This window comes from Etheostoma cragini, chromosome 12 (assembly GCF_013103735.1).
Source record: "Etheostoma cragini isolate CJK2018 chromosome 12, CSU_Ecrag_1.0, whole genome shotgun sequence".
Taxonomy (NCBI): domain Eukaryota; kingdom Metazoa; phylum Chordata; class Actinopteri; order Perciformes; family Percidae; genus Etheostoma; species Etheostoma cragini.
In genome coordinates, this window is record NC_048418.1 from 20,634,861 (window position 1) to 20,651,915 (window position 17,055).

The following is a 17,055-nucleotide window of genomic DNA, read 5'->3' on the forward strand; positions in this document are numbered from 1 at the left end:
CGGGACAGTGGGTCCCGTTTATGAACAGGACGAACAACCACAACACATCATTGACACTCAAAAACACAAAACAGACTGTCACACATCTCTCACACATATTTATTGTAAAAAATACATATAAAAACGATTTCTGAGACATACAAAAGATTGGAGCTTAGAAACAGTATAATGAGCAGACAAAGACCAAGCCATTTTCTTAAATTGCATTACTTATTTACAATTTAATAAATAAAATTTAATTTGTTTTTTTATACCACAGTAAAAGGCAGATTGTCCATATCTTGGGGCTGCAGATTTTCATCTAATACACTGACCTCAAGCACAGGGCAGACGGAGGATCAGTGCCCTTTAATCCCAGACCAAGGATTTAGGGACATTTATACAAAAAGGTGTCCTTGGTTGGAGAGGAGCTAGTTAACACAGAGTATTTAGTAAGCATTGGTAAAGATTGAGGTATTGCACCACACCAGCTTAGAGGGGGGGGGTAAGAAAGTAAATAAAGAGTGATGTGGGGTTTTTAGATTGTCTATTATCCTTATCGACAACCAAACCACCACCACAACCAAACCCTTCCCCCCCCAAACACACACAGACAAACACCCCCATTTCTCCCAGCCAAAGTATACAACATCACAAATTATCACCACAATAAATGTAACATCTAATGATCAATGCACCTCGTCTTCTGCACTCTCACACAATGCCCCCAAATGCACAGACGGACTTTTGGCGTTATTTTTTTATTCTCCAACATACAAAAAATAAGAAACATGCACAGGGCTGCCCTCTAGTGGCCGGAGAAGTCGTAGCACCTCGGACTGCAGAACATCAGGGAACAGGAAAAATAAGAAGAATAAAAAAGGAAGACAGGTTGGGGTGAACAAACTAGCCAGTAGGGAACCTGTGCACTGGGCTAACCACCAAACGGATCCATACCACTTGTGAGCACAGAAATTTAAACACATGGAACAGGCAGCGAAAGCAATCAATTCATGTTTTTGTTCTTTCCCCTGGCCTGTGTACAACCTGTATCAGACAGCATCTGTTGAGCAGCTTAACTGTTGGGCTTGCACCTCAGTTCAGCCCAAAAAAACACTTCAAATACATGCTTGCACACAAAAAAAACCTTCACCAGGCAAAGGCAATCAACATACACACAAAATGGCAAAGGGAAGTCGTTTAACACATTTAGCAATAGTTATGATCATAATGTGATGAGATATCTAAAAAATAAAAAATAAAACAAGGGAAAGGGGTGGGGGCTAGTTATGTAATAATTAATCATCAGCTGTCCATAGCCTCCAGTGTTGGAGAGAGGCAGATGCCACTTTGTGTAAACATGCCCCCAAAAATCCATCCCTCATTCCATCCCTTTATCCCTCCTTGATCTGGCATTCATGTAACCAGATGGCAAAATTGTCGCTTGGGGTCTGGTCCAAAAAAAATCCGGACTACACCCCAGAGAGACTTTGAGAATGAGGGGGGAGAAGGGAGTTAGTGGGACAGAATGCCATGTTGCGTACCAATGCCACGTGCAACAGGATGTTTGCCAGCACAAACATCTAGCATTAAAAAAGGTAACCCGCTTTATCAAGCAGACTTCTGGGCACACACACTTTCCTGAACACGAACACACACACACAAACCCACACACAACCTCATGTGAAAAAGATAAAAAATAAATCAGCCTGAAGGACAAAAGTGCTCAAATTGGTGGCAACACCAGCGCTACCATGGCCCTATGAAATACCTACAATCTTCCTAAAAACCCAGCAAGTAGCAGCATGTTAAACTCAGCGCTAACTAAACACCTACAAAAAAAACTGACCTACAAAAAAAAAATAGCCCACAAACTTTCCCTGAAATGTTTACAGGTAATGGTAAAAAAAAAAGAAAACCCCTAGTAACGGCAGCCCCCTTTCAGCAAAACAAGCCTTCAACCTTCAGCCGGTTCAAAATAAAGCAACGTTTATGTGGTTACGCTTCCGGTGTGAGGTTGGTTCATTTGGGGTTAGCCGAGGAACAAAAACATTCATCCAATGTAGGACATGGAACAACACTCTTTCTGCAAAATACTTGATAAAATGAACAATTCCGTTTGGTGAGAGAGAGAAAAATACACAGTAGAGGATCCAGAGTCACAGTCACTTTTTTGTGTTCTTCCCCAGATTCAAGATCTTTCTGGGGAGAGTTCCATTGTTCTGGGATGATACTGCTTATTGGACTTACACATTTATATATAAATTGTATGTTCTTCGGATTCAAGCAAAGTCCTTAACATGGAAATGGAACTTCCCCGACTTGTGTTCCAACCAGAGATTAGACGGAGACAGAGTGACTGTTATTACTGTTGGTGTTTGGCTTGAAAAGGCCTAGACCAAGTTGAAATTGACTGATCCAATTGGTGAACGCTGGTTGTCGCTAACAGGAGCTTCTTCTTAGGATCGTTTGTTCTCCACTCAAATATAGCTTTGTGTCGGTGACGGACTGTGTGCTTTTATTTGTTCAATTACACATTTTTGGGGGGATTTTATTGGGATTCAGTGTAGTCTCCTGTAAGGGCAGGAAAAGAGAGTGACCATTAGATGAAAGAACGCATATTGTAATGACTGTATTAAAACAGTCTGCAACAGAGCTGGATAACATTGTTGAACTCGATATCACATTCACATTATTTTTTAAATATCCATCATATGATATGGCAACTGCATGCAAAACAGTGATATGTGCATTTTGTGGCCTGATATATAAGATATATGCTAGCAGATAATTAAAAAATATGATCATCACAATATGTTTCATATGAATCAGAATGGGCTTTATTGCCAAGTATGTTTTTTATACATACAAGGAATTTGTCTTGGTGTTGTTGGTGCATGTGCCTTACTTGGCAATGCTGTCTTACTTACAAATAAAAATAGTCAAGGTAGGTGTTTTGCACCCTACTTTGGTGTCAATGTGAAATTCCTGTGATGCCTGTTGCTATGGATTCAAGGCCTTAACAACTGCTTCTTATATATCTTTAAATACAGTCCTTAAACGGCATCTTGACTCAGTGCAGTTCACATCTGAGGGATTTATTTACATTAGACATACAATACAATACAATACAGTACTGGGCTTTGAGCCTCAATACTTCTTTTTATTACAGACTGGAATGTACCAAACACTGAGAACTGACGTTTGCACTCTTGCTAACTTAAGCACAGTCTAGAGTAAAGATTTGCAACAACACAAAACTGTTTTAGAACATAGCAGTCTCAGCCCGACTCAAGCCGGCTGATGGAGTTGCTGCGTCTCAGCTGCTTAAGTTGCCAAAAATTAGTTTTACCATAGACAGTTAAAGAAATGGACCAGGATATTAGAAGCCCTTTTCTGGTGATAGCTTGCATTACTGCGCAGCCTCCAACTGAGCATGAAGACGTAGATGTGACGTGAGCAACTTGTCTGAAAGTTGTAATTCTTCTGGTAGCTGTGCCAAGAGAAATCTCAATCATTCCCAATCAGCAGAGACGGAGAGCGTAGGTATAGGTTAGGAGATAACATAGGCACAGGCTAATTAAAATGCTAGTTAACATTAGTAATTAAACCTAAACAGCGGCAGACAACGATGCGACAGCAAGTCGCGTGGTTATGACACAATTGTTAGCCTATTTTTACAAAAACATCTGCTACGGAGCCATAACGTGAACTGACAAATAGCGTCTTTCAAAAGTGGAGCCAACATGAATGGCAGTCGATGGAACACTAATTAGTGTAGGCTTACCCCCTTGGTAATAACCCAATATACCATCATTACTGAGATTAAACTACATTCTTGGTTATATTTGCACTGAAAAACACATTCAACAAACAGAAACATAACTTTTGCATCGCACATGAACAGATGTGCAATATTAGCTCAGACATAAAATGGCCCCCTTGGAAATTAGCCTACTGTTGCTAACGTACATTAATAAATCCTACATAACATCGCCATCGGACTTACTTATTGTTGCACGCACAAAGTAGTATCAACAAAGTTAGTCCAACGAGGGGAGAAAGGAAAGTGTAATAGGGTTCCACGTTAACTCGAGACCGCTGTGTCCAAGCCAAGTCACAGAGCATGACCTTACCGCATGCTGATATGTTACTAGGCAGGGTAGAAAAAGGGAGAGAGAGAGACTATATTGCTACAAATAGGTTGCACGTAAAGGGGGGTGGAAGTAACTTCCACTAAGGGGCCGCACAGCGCAAAGCCTTTGCAAGTGTCTTTACCAAGGGGGTAAGCCTCTCCTCTCGTGTATCTCCTATGGCGCCATTTTGATGTTTCCAAGCCATCACCCGCCGTTAGCATTCCATTGGCTGCCATTCAGTTTGGCGCCACTTTGACAGCGAATAACTTTACACCTGAAGCGTTTCAAGACTATTTGTCCGTTGTTTATTTCTAAAGAAAAAGGACAAGGTATAAACGGCTCCAATAACTCGTAGCTCACATTGTGGCTCCGTAGCAAACGTTTGTTTTCAAAAAATAGGATGATTGTGTCATAACCACGTGACTTACTGTCGAACAGTAGAGAAATTACCATACAAGGTAAGCTCACAGACAGCTTGGACTTACATTAGCTCTTTAGTTTTAATTACTAATATTACTAGCATTTTAGTTGGCAGTAATTAGCCTGTGCCTATGTTATCTCCTTGCATATACCTACACTCTCCGTCTCTGCTGATTGGGAATGATTGAGATTTCTCTTGGCACAGCTACCAGAAGACTTTCTGGTAGCTGACAGCTACCACAAGACTTTCAGACAGGTTGCTCAAGTCCAATCTACGTTGTCAAGCTCAGTTGGAGGCTGTCCAGTAATGCTCAGCACTCACTGGAAAAGTGCTTCTAATAGTCTTCAATGGTCACCGTCCAGAACAATGGGATCTACTGGTCCATTTCTTTCACTGTCTATGTTCGTTGCGGGTTTTTGCTTGAGCTGCTTGTTTTTTTTACATGAAATACAAATGGTTGTGTTTGCCCAAAGGCAGCCATCTTAAAAAGGAGCGTTTGGTAACAATACCAAACATTCAGATATGGTATTGGCACTTGTATTGAAACACTTGCTAATTACATGTTCTGGTCATTTAGTGAGTTTTACACATATATACCTGAGTCGGGTTGGTCACTGTGCAGATTAATGTAACCCGCAAGTCAATCGAAGGGATGTTCAGGGCAGCAGGGTTTCACCTTGGACCAGCAATCAATGCAGCTGCATGGAGGAAGATATTCATTTTGGTTACGTCATGTTGATGTGCCAGAACCTCTACGGTGGGGTTTTGAAATGTGGTGTCGCCTGAGGCTTAATCCACTCACGGTGTGAAACCAAACTAAACGTGATGACTGCAGCGGGTTCTAAAACGGGCTCTCTGGCACTGTAATGCGACAGGACCAGAAATAAGATGCAGAAAGTTTGTTGGGCTAGTACTCACTCTATTTGGCTCAGTCCCTTATATAGAGCTGAAACCATTAGTCTACACTTAAGTGGTTGATCGGCAAAGTAAATAATCTGAGACTACTTTAATATATGCTTGCTCTTGGAACTGTTGGAATTGTTGGGTCTCTGTAAATTATGGTGTGTAGTCTAGACCTACTCTATCTGTAAAGTGTCTTGAGATAACTCTTGTTATGACTTGATACTATCAATGAAATTGAATTCAATTATCCCATACATTGTTGAAGTAATTTTTCAAGCAAAAAATGCCAAACATGTGACAATTTTCTGCATTTTCTTTCTCTTGTGTGATAGTTAAAGAGTATGTTTGGGTTTTGGACTTTTGATTGAACAAAAACAATTTGAAGACATGTCAAGCTTTAAATTATGATTTTTTTATACTTTTTATAGAACAAATCATAAATAAACCCATTTATGAAAAAGTTATAAATGGGCTTTTTGTAGCCCTACACTAATATATGAATTTGGCTATAAAAAATAACGTTTATTGTGTGAAGTGTAGAACATATACTGCATGATCATTTTCAACACAGTCATCTTTTAGATTCTAAAACTCCAGGCAAGTCTTAGTTGCTTTACTGGGTGATCAGAATGTAATTTACACAGCTTAGCAGCCACACCTACAAACTGTGGCACAAAACCAAAAGTTTATGTGCTCTATAACCAAGACAGAAGATAGACATGTGTGTGCTTTATCTGAGATAAAGTTTTTTTAGGTTTCAACTTTCTCATGTCTACTTTTATTGTGTCAGTGGAGTGTACATGATGGGAGGAAAATACCAGACAGGATCGTCACTATGACTGATTTACTATTCTTCTTAAATTTCAAGTCTCAGCAAGTCCGATCTCTGAAATTATGGGAAACCAATGACTCCTTGAAAGTTGAAAAACACCTTGAAAGTGTTGAACATTACATCATGCTTTGAAAACGAAAATTATTAGTAAATGGGCTGAAACATGCATTACCTTACACAACTTCATGTTTTTTTTTAACTCAAAGTTTTAAAGCACTTATGAAACCGGAGTATATCTGTGACGTCTAATTAAAATGTAATGATGATGCAGTTATTTTTACAGTTGTGAAAGCTCCATTGGCAAACATTCACATGGTTCACTTGTAAAAATAAACAGAGGAAAGAAATACAAGCTGTTAATCTTTTCTTTTGTTACATAAAGTGAACAGATGTTGGCTCTAACTTGGGCTATCCACTTCCTTAAAGATGAACTGAAAGAATAAATGTTGATAACTTGTTGGTTATGATAATTAAAAATAAATTACACTAACAATTTTAATTAAACAAATCAAAATAGCTTTTTTTGTGTTGCTTTTTTTAAGCAACACAAAATTGCGCAGTATTAGAATGCTGACAATATTGATGACGTCACTGGCATGGTAGGACCTGCGAAGGTATATAGGCAACGGCTGCAGCATGTGATATACACACGAAAAGGAGTCATTTTAATGGCTCGGGTTACGCATTTGAGCCTGTGAGGGACAGGCCTGTAGTGTCTGACTACCACCACATGGAGGACGATCACTTTCAGGCTCCACCTTCAGTACAGGATCGTTTGGGGGGGGTGGGGGCGAGTGATAGTGACCGGTGTGTGTGTGTGTGTGTGTGTGTGTGCGCACAGCCTACTATCGTGTACTCTCATTTACAGTGAGGAAAATAAGTATTTGAACACCCTGCTATTTTGCAAGTTCTCCCACTTAGAAATCATGGAGGGGTCTGAAATTGTCATCGTAGGTGCATGTCCACTGTGAGAGACATAATCTAAAAAATAAAATCCAGAAATCAAAATGTATGATTTTTTAAACTATTTATTTGTATGATACAGGTCCCAATAAGTATTTGAACACCTGTTTATCAGCTAGAATTCTGACCCTCAAAGACCTGTTAGTCTGCCTTCAAAATGTATACCTCCACTCCATTTATTATCCTAAATTAGATGCACCTGTTTGAGGTTGTTAGCTGCAGAAAGACACCTGCCCACCCCATACAATCAGTAGGAATCCAACTACTAACATGGCCAAGACCAAAGAGCTTTCCAAAGACACTAGAGACAAAATTGTACACCTCCACAAGGCTGGAAAGGGCTACGGGGAAATTGCCAAGCAGCTTGGTGAAAAAAGGGTCCACTGTTGGAGCAATCATTAGAAAATGAAAGAAGCTAAACATGACTGTCAATCTCCTCGGACTGGGGCTCCATGCAAGATCTCACCTCGTGGGGTCTCAATGATCCTAGGAAAGGTGAGAAATCAGCCTAGAACTATACGGGAGGAGCTGGTCAATGACTTGAAAAGAGCTGGAACCACCGTTTCCAAGGTTACTGTTGGTAATACACTAAGATTTCATTGTTTGAAATCATGCATGGCATGGAATGTTCCCCTGCTTAAACCAACACATGTCAAGGCCCGTCTTAAGTTTGCCAATGACCATTTGGATAATCCAGAGAGTCATGGGAGAAAGTCATGTGGTCAGATGAGACCAAAATAGAACTTTGTGGTCAAAATTCCACTAACTGTGTTTGGAGGAAGAAGAATGATGAGTACCATCCCAAGAACACCATCCCTACTGTGAACCATGGGGGTGGTAGCATCATGCTTTGGGGGTGTTTTTCTGCACATGGGACAGGGCGACTGCACTGTATTAAGGAGAGGATGACCGGGGCCATGTATTGCGATATTTTGGGGAACGACCTCCTTCCCTCAGTTAGAGCATTGAAGATGGGTCGAGGCTGGGTCTTCCAACATGACAATGACCCAAAGCACACAGCCAGGATAACCAAGGAGTGGCTCTGGAAGAAGCATATCAAGGTTCCGGCGTGGCCTAGCCAGTCTCCAGACCTAAACCCAATAGATAATCTTTGGAGGGAGCTCAAACTTTGTGTTTCTCAGCAACAGCCCAGAAACCTGACTGATCTAGAGAAGATCTGTGTGGAGGAGTGGGCCAAAATCCCTTCCGCAGTGTGTGCAAACCTGGTGAAAAACTACAGGAAACATTTGACCGCTGGAATTGCTAACAAAGGCTACTGTACCAAATATTAACATTGATTTTCTAAGGTGTTCAAATACTTATTTGCAGCTGTATCATACAAATAAATAGTTAAAAAATCATACATTGTGATTTCTGGATTTTTAAGATTTAGATTATGTCTCTCACAGTGGACATAAACATACGATGACAATTTCAGACCCCTCCAGGATTTCTAAGTGGGAGAACTTGCAAAATAGCAGGGTGTTCAAATACTTATTTTCCTCACTGTATTGTATCCAAGAACTTATGCATTTTAGGAAATAGACTGCTTATATATCGTGTGCATTTAGAGAAAATATCATGGTTAAGATCCTGTTTGTTTAAGAAAATAGAGGCAGATAAATGGAAAATGCAATTGGACAAATTAATCCAATAGGATCACTTGTTAGCTGCACATAGGCGAGTTACCCCAGTTTGACCATAAATACACGGAGGATTCACGAGTTTTGCCGTTTACTTTAAATTAAGCCAGTGCAGAGTTGGCAGATTTTTATTATGGAACTGGCAGCTGTTTCTGTATCAACAATGTCCCCTGAGACGGTCAATGTCAATTTTATTTCTATAGCACATTAAAAAACAACAACAGCTGACCAAAGTGTTGAACAGGGTCGATGTCAAATACATAAATAACAAGTGTAAAAATCCCTCCAACCAAAATACATCACAGGGAGACAAACAACACTTTAAAACATCAGAATCCAGGTTAACGAGGGTTTAAAGCTACAGCAAACAGGTGCGTCTTAAGCAGCGATTTAAACGTTTGTAAGGTCTGTGCAGCTTTAATATGCATGGGGAGGTTGTTCCATAGGGTTGGTGCGCCCACTACAAAGGCTCTATCGCCATAATTTTCTTAGCTTTGATCTAGGGACATCCAAGAGCATCTGATTTGACGACCTCAGCGTTCTGACTGGAGAATAATGGCATAAGAGATCAGCTAGGTAAGATGGCGCCAAACCATTTAAGGCCTTAAAAAGATGAACATCAGCTAGCTTCAGGGTAAGTAGACAGGGACGTTGGATTCTGTGGTTTAGTTAGCAGCTAATAAAAGCATTATTATCGATCTGTGATATCGTTGGAGTCTTGGTTTATTTTTACAGTCTATGGTCGGAATGCTAGCTTGAGGAGTTTGTCATAGGAGTGCTTCCAAGGTATTAGTTCCTAGCCCTTTCCCTAGGTTGGATCGTTTGGTATCTAGCTTGGTGTTGTGTCTCAATTTCAAGTAATGCCTAGTGTGTCAGTCTCAGTTTTGTTGAACGCTATAAGGCCTATACGTTGGGCTTTATTTTTCTAAGTGAATGTGTTTATGTTTTGTGTATGTAACAACGTTACATTCAGCCATGTCCGCTAGCCTCAGACTCCGTATGCTGTTGCTATGGCTGCGCTGCTAGTGCTAGCTAGCCACGGAGTAGTTTACCATGCCAGTGACGTAGTAGATTGTGGAATATCCAAAATGGCGGAGCCCGTTTAATAACAACAACACTTTCAACTCACCATTTTATCTCTTTTAACAAATTCATCCATTTTAATAATTGTACCAATGAGAAGAAATAAAATACATCTGATAAACCACCATTATTGAAATTCTAGTTCAGTTCATCTTTAATGTTCAAAATAATGATTCTTAACTAAGCAGTGGCTGTTTAGAACATTGTATCCTGGAAAAGGACAGCAAGTCTCTAGTTATCCGAAATGAGTAGTGATATATACAGTACAGAACAACTTTTGTTTCCAAATTTTTGAAAATATTTCTTTAGATCAGGAAATAGACAAACCCATTTTTCCCGCCAAATGCATATTCTTAAATCTCCACAGCACTAATTTGCATTTTTTTTACACTCCTTTTTGCATTTGTATCTGCCTGTATTTTATTCTAATGCAAAAACATCAACTGAACTTTGTTACCTCTTATGGTAGACGCAGAGGCAAGCCAGCCTGGCGATGGTCTCTCCCTGTACCAGATCCTCCAAACAGATGGAGCATTCGCCGCTGTCTTTACTGAGCACATCCGCTACACACACACACACACAGACACACACACAAAGTATTTAAAGACTTTAAAAGCACAGGCGTCAGGCCATTTCTGTGACATGATACTTACTATTGTATGGTAGGGGAGGAGACGTGAGGCAGCTCAACAGGTGATCCTCGATCCGACCCCCGGGGAAGGGCTTGGAGCAGAAAGGACAGCGGATATCTGCACAGAACAGAGACACAAAATAGCTGAGATTAACACATTGTGTGTCACATCAGGACATAAATAATAGATGATGTGCACATCATGTTTGGACGACTAGATTACACAGGCTGACTTGGTGAACCACAGAGCAGGCTGACACCAAATCATCCCAGAGATAGTGTAAATGACTTGATCTGGAGTACAACTGACCCAAAATAGTTTGGAACTTTATTTGACTGCATGCACTGCAAAACAGTGACTAGGGATGGAGGGATAACCAACACAAGAGCCATGAGTGGAAAGGGCAGACATTGTGCCTTGCTGCCCTACATTTCCCTCCTTCATGTAAGAGCGGTTGTTGCCAGCAGTGAGCGGGCATTTGAAGTTGTGACCCATTTCCCACCACTTGCCAGAGGGCTGGCCTGGGAAAACCCACCACAATGTTGTGTTTTGGCTCTCAATGTCATGCACCACCACCATCTTGTCTAATCTAATACAGACCAAGTATGCATTTTCACTTCCTCTTTAAACTCAAGTTCCCATTTTTACTGCACTTTAACAACAATGTAGTTGGTTACTTTAAGTTTTCAACTTGCATGTCGCATGATTTGCCACCGACAACTACTGTCAACAGGCCTTGTGATATAAAAGGGCATGTATGTCACGACTTCCAGGTTTACGCCACAGCTCTGTTTCATACAATAGGGTCTCTGACGTTTTTCGCCAGTATGCAAGCACGGGAAAAGAGATTATCTCTTCAGGAATGTTAATTTCCCAAATAATCAATTTTAAATGTATTGACCGGGTATTTAGGAGACTTTTTAAAGCAAAATTAATATTTATTAGAGACTAAATGTCTTTGAGTTTATGTACTAGTAAAACTTTTATGTCTTAGATCTATTTTATTGGCCTTAAAGGCTGTTCTGGAGTGAGTATCTCTGACTTTATTAGACTAGTATGGCCAAGTAAAGTTTACAATGAATACCCCTACTCCGGACTTAACCATCATATCCATATTACTATTATTTTCTCTATACCCGTCACCCACAGCTCTTCTTCAGTTAACTAACAGCTGTCATATAGACGATTCAACAGTTAATCCCCGAATTTCGTCCCATTTTTTATGTTGAAGTCATATAATACATTTAAGATGATATTGCCAAGCTCCAATATCATCCATAAATTCCATGTAACACACGCCTTTAAGCCGTGTTGACATCTAAAAACAAGGTAAATCACAAAACATTACCTACAGACACTTGTTAGGGCATGCTTTATTTATGCGCCACAAATAATAAAAAATACATGTATATAAAATACTACTGCACTGTGTCAATATATTACTTACTCCCATGACGGTTGTTAACACGGTAAAGGCCGATCCAAGCCTCCGAAACCGGCCGCTGGTGTGTGCCTCGAACCCGGGCGGATCTTGCGCCCACGCTGCGGGCGGAAGAGTGCCTATTCCCGGGCAGCCGCTCGGAAAAAGTGCGGTGGGGCGTGCGGCCTGTCTCCTCACCGGACTGGTGTTCATCTACCACTGGACGCTCCGGGCTTATATTACCGTCGTCCTCGGGTTTCCCCTCGCTGTTGTTGTCGTCCGCAGGAGACGCTTCGCTAATACTAGAGGGGGTGCTGTGGTGGTCAGCGGGGCTGCCGTCGGCGCTCGCCCCATGCTGCCCCAGGTCCGAGTCACTGCCCTCCTCTGATCGGCTTCGGTTGGCCTCCGTGTCATCGAAGCTCCCCGAGAAGTCGACCATAAGACTGGTGGGCCTGGTACAGCGGGTTCGCCTATAGGAATCCCGCTTTGTGCCATCTTTTCCGAAAGCAGGGGGAACCGGGTCTTCCTGCAGGCGACTTGCTCTCGTCCCCATCTCTAGCGAGCGAGCTATCTAATTCAGCTGGCTAGCCGAGCTGCTTCCTCTAAAGCGAACAGAACAAGGGGGGCAAGTTAACCTCGAAACGACCCTTAAACTGTCAAATTTTTGTCTGCTAACTTTAAATAATAACCACTTCTTGGCAACGGAGCTCAATAAAGATGGTCTGTTCTTAGATGTTCCTTCTCTCGCCTCAGTTTGTCCGAACTGTCCACATTTTCCTTTCTTTTTTGACGTGCCCGTTCACACTGCTGCAGCGGAAATAGAGCGTTTTCGCTTCCTCTTTTGTGCCGTTCAAAAACTGTTACGGTAGCGTCACCATGTCACCTGAGCAGTTTGTAATCTAAACATAAAACTATATGTACCAGTTTATATAGTAGTGGTTGTATTTGTTTATATATATATATATATATATATATATATATATATATATATATATATATATATATATATATATATATATATATATATATATATATATACATCTGCATCTGCATTTAACGCAGTTCCGCTTTTATTTGATTTAGTATTTGGCGGTTTGAGAGTAGGCACCCAAATATGTGCCATTACGGTAAAAAAGTACACAATAATTCTGACCAATCAGCGCTCTCAAGACAGTCGAGGACCCGGTAGTCTATGCTCGGTAGCCTGTAGCCAGGCAGCTGTTTTGATAAACCCGGAACTACGCGTCAAAGTTTCCCAAGCCATTAACGTATAGCTCAGAAATAGACTTCAGCTGTCTATGGAAATAGATACCAGCACTACATTACATCAAATGGTAAAATTCGACACCAGAGGACACGTTTGTTCAGAATCTGCGCAGTACGTGTACATCAAATTGTTTTTTCTGGTGAGTTTTCTGCGGAAAATCTGTCTATTCGTGGCTTATCACCACACCTAGCTAGTTATATACTCTTGAGTCAATAAAAATAGGAACAAGCTAGTTATATACTATTGAGTCAATAAAAATAGTAACAAAGTTCACTAGAAAACATCTTGACAAATGGATAATAATGTCTCAGTTTAGTTAACATATAGCAGTTAAATCCAGTGGCTGGTCCATATAATGTAGTAGTGATATGATTTTTTTTTTTGATTGTTGCCAGACTTTTCTACACAGTTTAGTTGTTTATACGTGACATTTTTGATTGAATGGCTGTAAAATATTACTTTTCTAACTTGAAGAAAAGACACACCAAAAACCTGGGATAACTTGAAAATGATTATTAATTTTATTTAAATGTGTTCTTTCAGAGAAAGAGGTCTAGAGCTGAGCTTTTGGTCTGCAGTAAGGTATTGCATTGCCTGTCTTTGAGCAGAACCTAACTGAACTTTACTGTTGTTTATGAGATTTCTTAATGTCAATGTATTTGGCTGATTTTTGCCTATTATCTGTACATTAAGGTGCTCCTGGTGAAACTCTGTGAAAAGTCTATCAGGCCTTATGCTGATAACCTTTTTTAGACTTTGTCCTCTTTAATGATGCTTTGAGCAACACACTAACACACCCATAACGTACACTGTTTAAACAGTTGAAGGAATGCTGCTGAATTGCTTGTCTCAGTACCTGCCCTGCAGGATTATGAAGCTTTTTGTGTTTGTGCCTTTGACCCTCTGATTGATGTGTTTCTCTGCAGGAATGAGGGCGTTGACTTTACACACTGGAAATGTTGCCCAAGGAGAGCAGCATCAGGCCATATGTGGGAGAAGTCAATCCTCCAACTATGCTCCTCCGAGTCTGGAGAATAAATTCTTGGCTCAGACCTCCACACTGATGCCCCAGCGCTGCTCCCCACTCTTAACCTTTGCAGCACAGCCTCCTTGCCCCTCTCTCCAGCCCTCCAGTCTTTCTTCCACTTCATCCTCCCTTCTCTCCACCTCTTCCTTCTCCCCTTCCCTCACATCGTCTCTCCTCAGCACCGAGAACAAGCTCCTAAGCAGCCATTCCCGTGATCTCTCTTTTTCCCTCGCCTCCTCTAAAACTGTCCCAAACGCCTCTCTGCTCCACACATCCCTGGCCAGCAGTGCACGGCTCAGTCACCATGCTCATCCTCCTTCATTCCTTCATCATGCTCTGGGTGGAGAACAGCAGAGAGAGGATGGAGGAGACAAAGGCAGGGAGGAAACGTCGGAAATGATGCAGTCTTGTTTGGAAGATACAAGTGTGGTACATGACAGGCTTTTTTGACCATTTGTCTTTATATTTAATTAATCTCTTATTACTTAATTTGAATATTCTTGTTTTAATTTCTTCTGCATCAGCAGTATCCTGAAGAAGAGAATGTTTTGCTTGAAGGCAAGGAGGATGCTCGGGCAACCATGGAATTACCTGTCCTGGAAACTGACTCGGGCAGCCAAGAACTCGAGCAAACTATGGTCATCAGACAGGAGGAATTTGCTGAGCTTGAAAGAGGAAATGAAAACATTGAAGAGGAGCTAAAAGATAAAAAGGTCAGAGAAAATATTTTACACTGCATTCTGTATGTATTATTGCTGTGCAATTAATCCAAATGTTGACCGGGATTACGATTTCAGGTCCTAATTATCGCAAATCGGAGTAATCAAGTGAAACGAAAATTTTGCACATTACGTTTTGCAATTGAACTCTTAGTTTGTCTTTTGTTCTGAATGAAGGAAAACAGGGGAAAAGTATTAAAGGGAAATTCACAGATCCTTGGTGTTTTCACTATTGAACTGTTTCACAGTTTTTTAAGTTCAGTAGCAGAATTGTTCCAAAAGACAATGAGTGATTGTGTTGTGTTGAATAATCGGGATTTCAGTATTGACCAAAATAAAATAAATAATAAAATAACCGTGATAAGGTTTTTTTTCCTTAATTGAGCACCCCCTTGGGTATGTATTTCACAGAAATGGTCTCTGTTGGGTGCTGTCTTAACATTTCTCTCTATCAGTGCTCCCAAAAGTTGTTGCTGTGTGCTTGTTTTATGTGTTGATTAAAGTGACTATTTCTCTGAGTTGTGAATACATACTTTCTGTTCCTCAGTACCTCCTGCTGAACTTGGTGTGTTGCTCCCTGGTCAATAAGAGCACAGCTCCAGGCCAGGACAACTGGGACCTAGATAACAGTGTTTGGACTAAGATCATAAACCTGGCGAAGGACATTTCTGTCTGTGACCCACAGTTTCTTCTCAAGGTGTGTATGCAGGTTTCGGTGGACATGCGTGTGGGGATATGTATCTGGAGCCATTTTTTCTTGAATGCCAAACTTGATTGTATCTCCTGAACCTTTATTTGAACTAAGAGGTGTGTTTCCATCTAATTGAGCCAGTGGATCATCATGATCATGATAGCAAAGAGTTAATAATAGTTTCCATCAATTTATGCACAGTGTGCTTGTTCTTTCTTTTACAATTTAGGTGGCAGTTTACACGCGACAGGAGTTGAACATCCGCATCACAGCCAACTTTCTATTGGCTCTGGCTGCCAATCAGCCCTCCACCAAGCCACATGTGCGCAGATACTTCTGTGCTGCTGTACAGCTGCCCTCCGATTGGCTAGAAGTGGTCAGGATCTTTAGTACAGTAAGTCTTAGCCAGTGATGGAATCTGAATGCGTCAGTTCTGTTAGTTCTGTCTAGTTTTCACATAGTTTTTGTCTTGTTTCCAGTGCTTCAGTCGCTCCCTGCCAATGTGCCTGAAGAAGGCAATGGCTGACAAGTTCAAGCAGTTCAACGAGTATCAGCTGGCCAAATACAACACACGCAAACACCGCTGTAAACACAGCCGCAACAGGCGCACAGCCAAGGTACAGAAGCATACATTTGGTCTCAAATATTACACTGCTGTAACAGTAATAAACAAACAGATCATTTGTGCATCTGTGCCTAAAATATACTGTCTTCATCATGTACACTATATTTGATTTCCAGAAACCAAATGCTCTGCAGCTGAAACATTGGGCGAACCTGCTTAGATCAGATGAATCTGTTCTGAAGAAGTTTGTAAGTCAATGGGCAGTACTTTTCTGTCACTAAATAATGTTTTTTTTCAGTGCCACCCTTAGTAATGTTAAAAGTGGAGATTAGCAAGGGGTAGGCACATTTAGTTTTATCCATCTCTATTGTGTATGCAGAAATGGCTTTTGTGCAGTTTGCTAAAGGTGCCATATTGTAAATAGTGAGATGTTCTTATCTATTTATTTAATATGAAGGAGGTTGAAGTGCTGTATAAATAATGATCAAGACGCTCAATCCACAAAGAAATGCACACAGCCCAAATTCAGAAACTGTGACTTTAAACAAGCCGGTAAGACTCCTGTGCAGTTGTGAAGACACAGCTATACTATACACTCACCTATAGGATCATTAGGAACACGATACTAATACTGTGTTTGACCCCCTTTTGCCTTCAGAACTGCCTTAATTCTACGTGGCATTGATTCAACAAGGAGCTGAAAGCATTCTTTAGAAATGTTGGCCCATATTGATAGGATAGCATCTTGCAGTTGATGGAGATTTGTGGGATGCA

The 17,055-nt window shown here is 40.8% G+C and overlaps 2 protein-coding genes across 4 annotated transcripts in view; one reads left to right on the forward strand and one right to left on the reverse strand.

The window, feature by feature from the left end:
- Window positions 1-85: 85 nt before the first annotated feature.
- zgc:66427 (uncharacterized protein LOC406256 homolog) lies at window positions 86-12,854 on the reverse strand. Its single transcript, XM_034887182.1, has 5 exons — window positions 12,040-12,854; window positions 10,614-10,709; window positions 10,418-10,523; window positions 5,134-5,234; window positions 86-2,553 (listed from the first exon to the last, which is right to left on the reverse strand). The coding sequence occupies exons 1-4, from the start codon at window positions 12,563-12,565 to the stop codon at window positions 5,177-5,179; spliced, it is 786 nt and encodes a 261-aa protein (XP_034743073.1). The 5' UTR covers window positions 12,566-12,854; the 3' UTR covers window positions 86-2,553; window positions 5,134-5,176.
- Window positions 12,855-13,188: 334 nt separating this feature from the next.
- tep1 (telomerase-associated protein 1) overlaps window positions 13,189-17,055 on the forward strand; it is a 39,195-nt gene continuing 35,328 nt past the window's right edge. Inside the window, exons 1-7 of one of the 3 annotated variants that reach the window (XM_034887137.1) lie at window positions 13,189-13,418; window positions 14,206-14,735; window positions 14,831-15,019; window positions 15,573-15,722; window positions 15,946-16,110; window positions 16,196-16,333; window positions 16,458-16,529. In XM_034887137.1, the coding sequence (XP_034743028.1) occupies window positions 14,208-14,735; window positions 14,831-15,019; window positions 15,573-15,722; window positions 15,946-16,110; window positions 16,196-16,333; window positions 16,458-16,529 (1,242 nt within the window). In that variant the 5' untranslated portion in view covers window positions 13,189-13,418; window positions 14,206-14,207. Of the gene's footprint in view, window positions 13,419-14,205; window positions 14,736-14,830; window positions 15,020-15,572; window positions 15,723-15,945; window positions 16,111-16,195; window positions 16,334-16,457; window positions 16,530-17,055 lie in introns of those variants that run through there. The other 2 variants (XM_034887139.1, XM_034887138.1) reach the window with 2 other exon arrangements.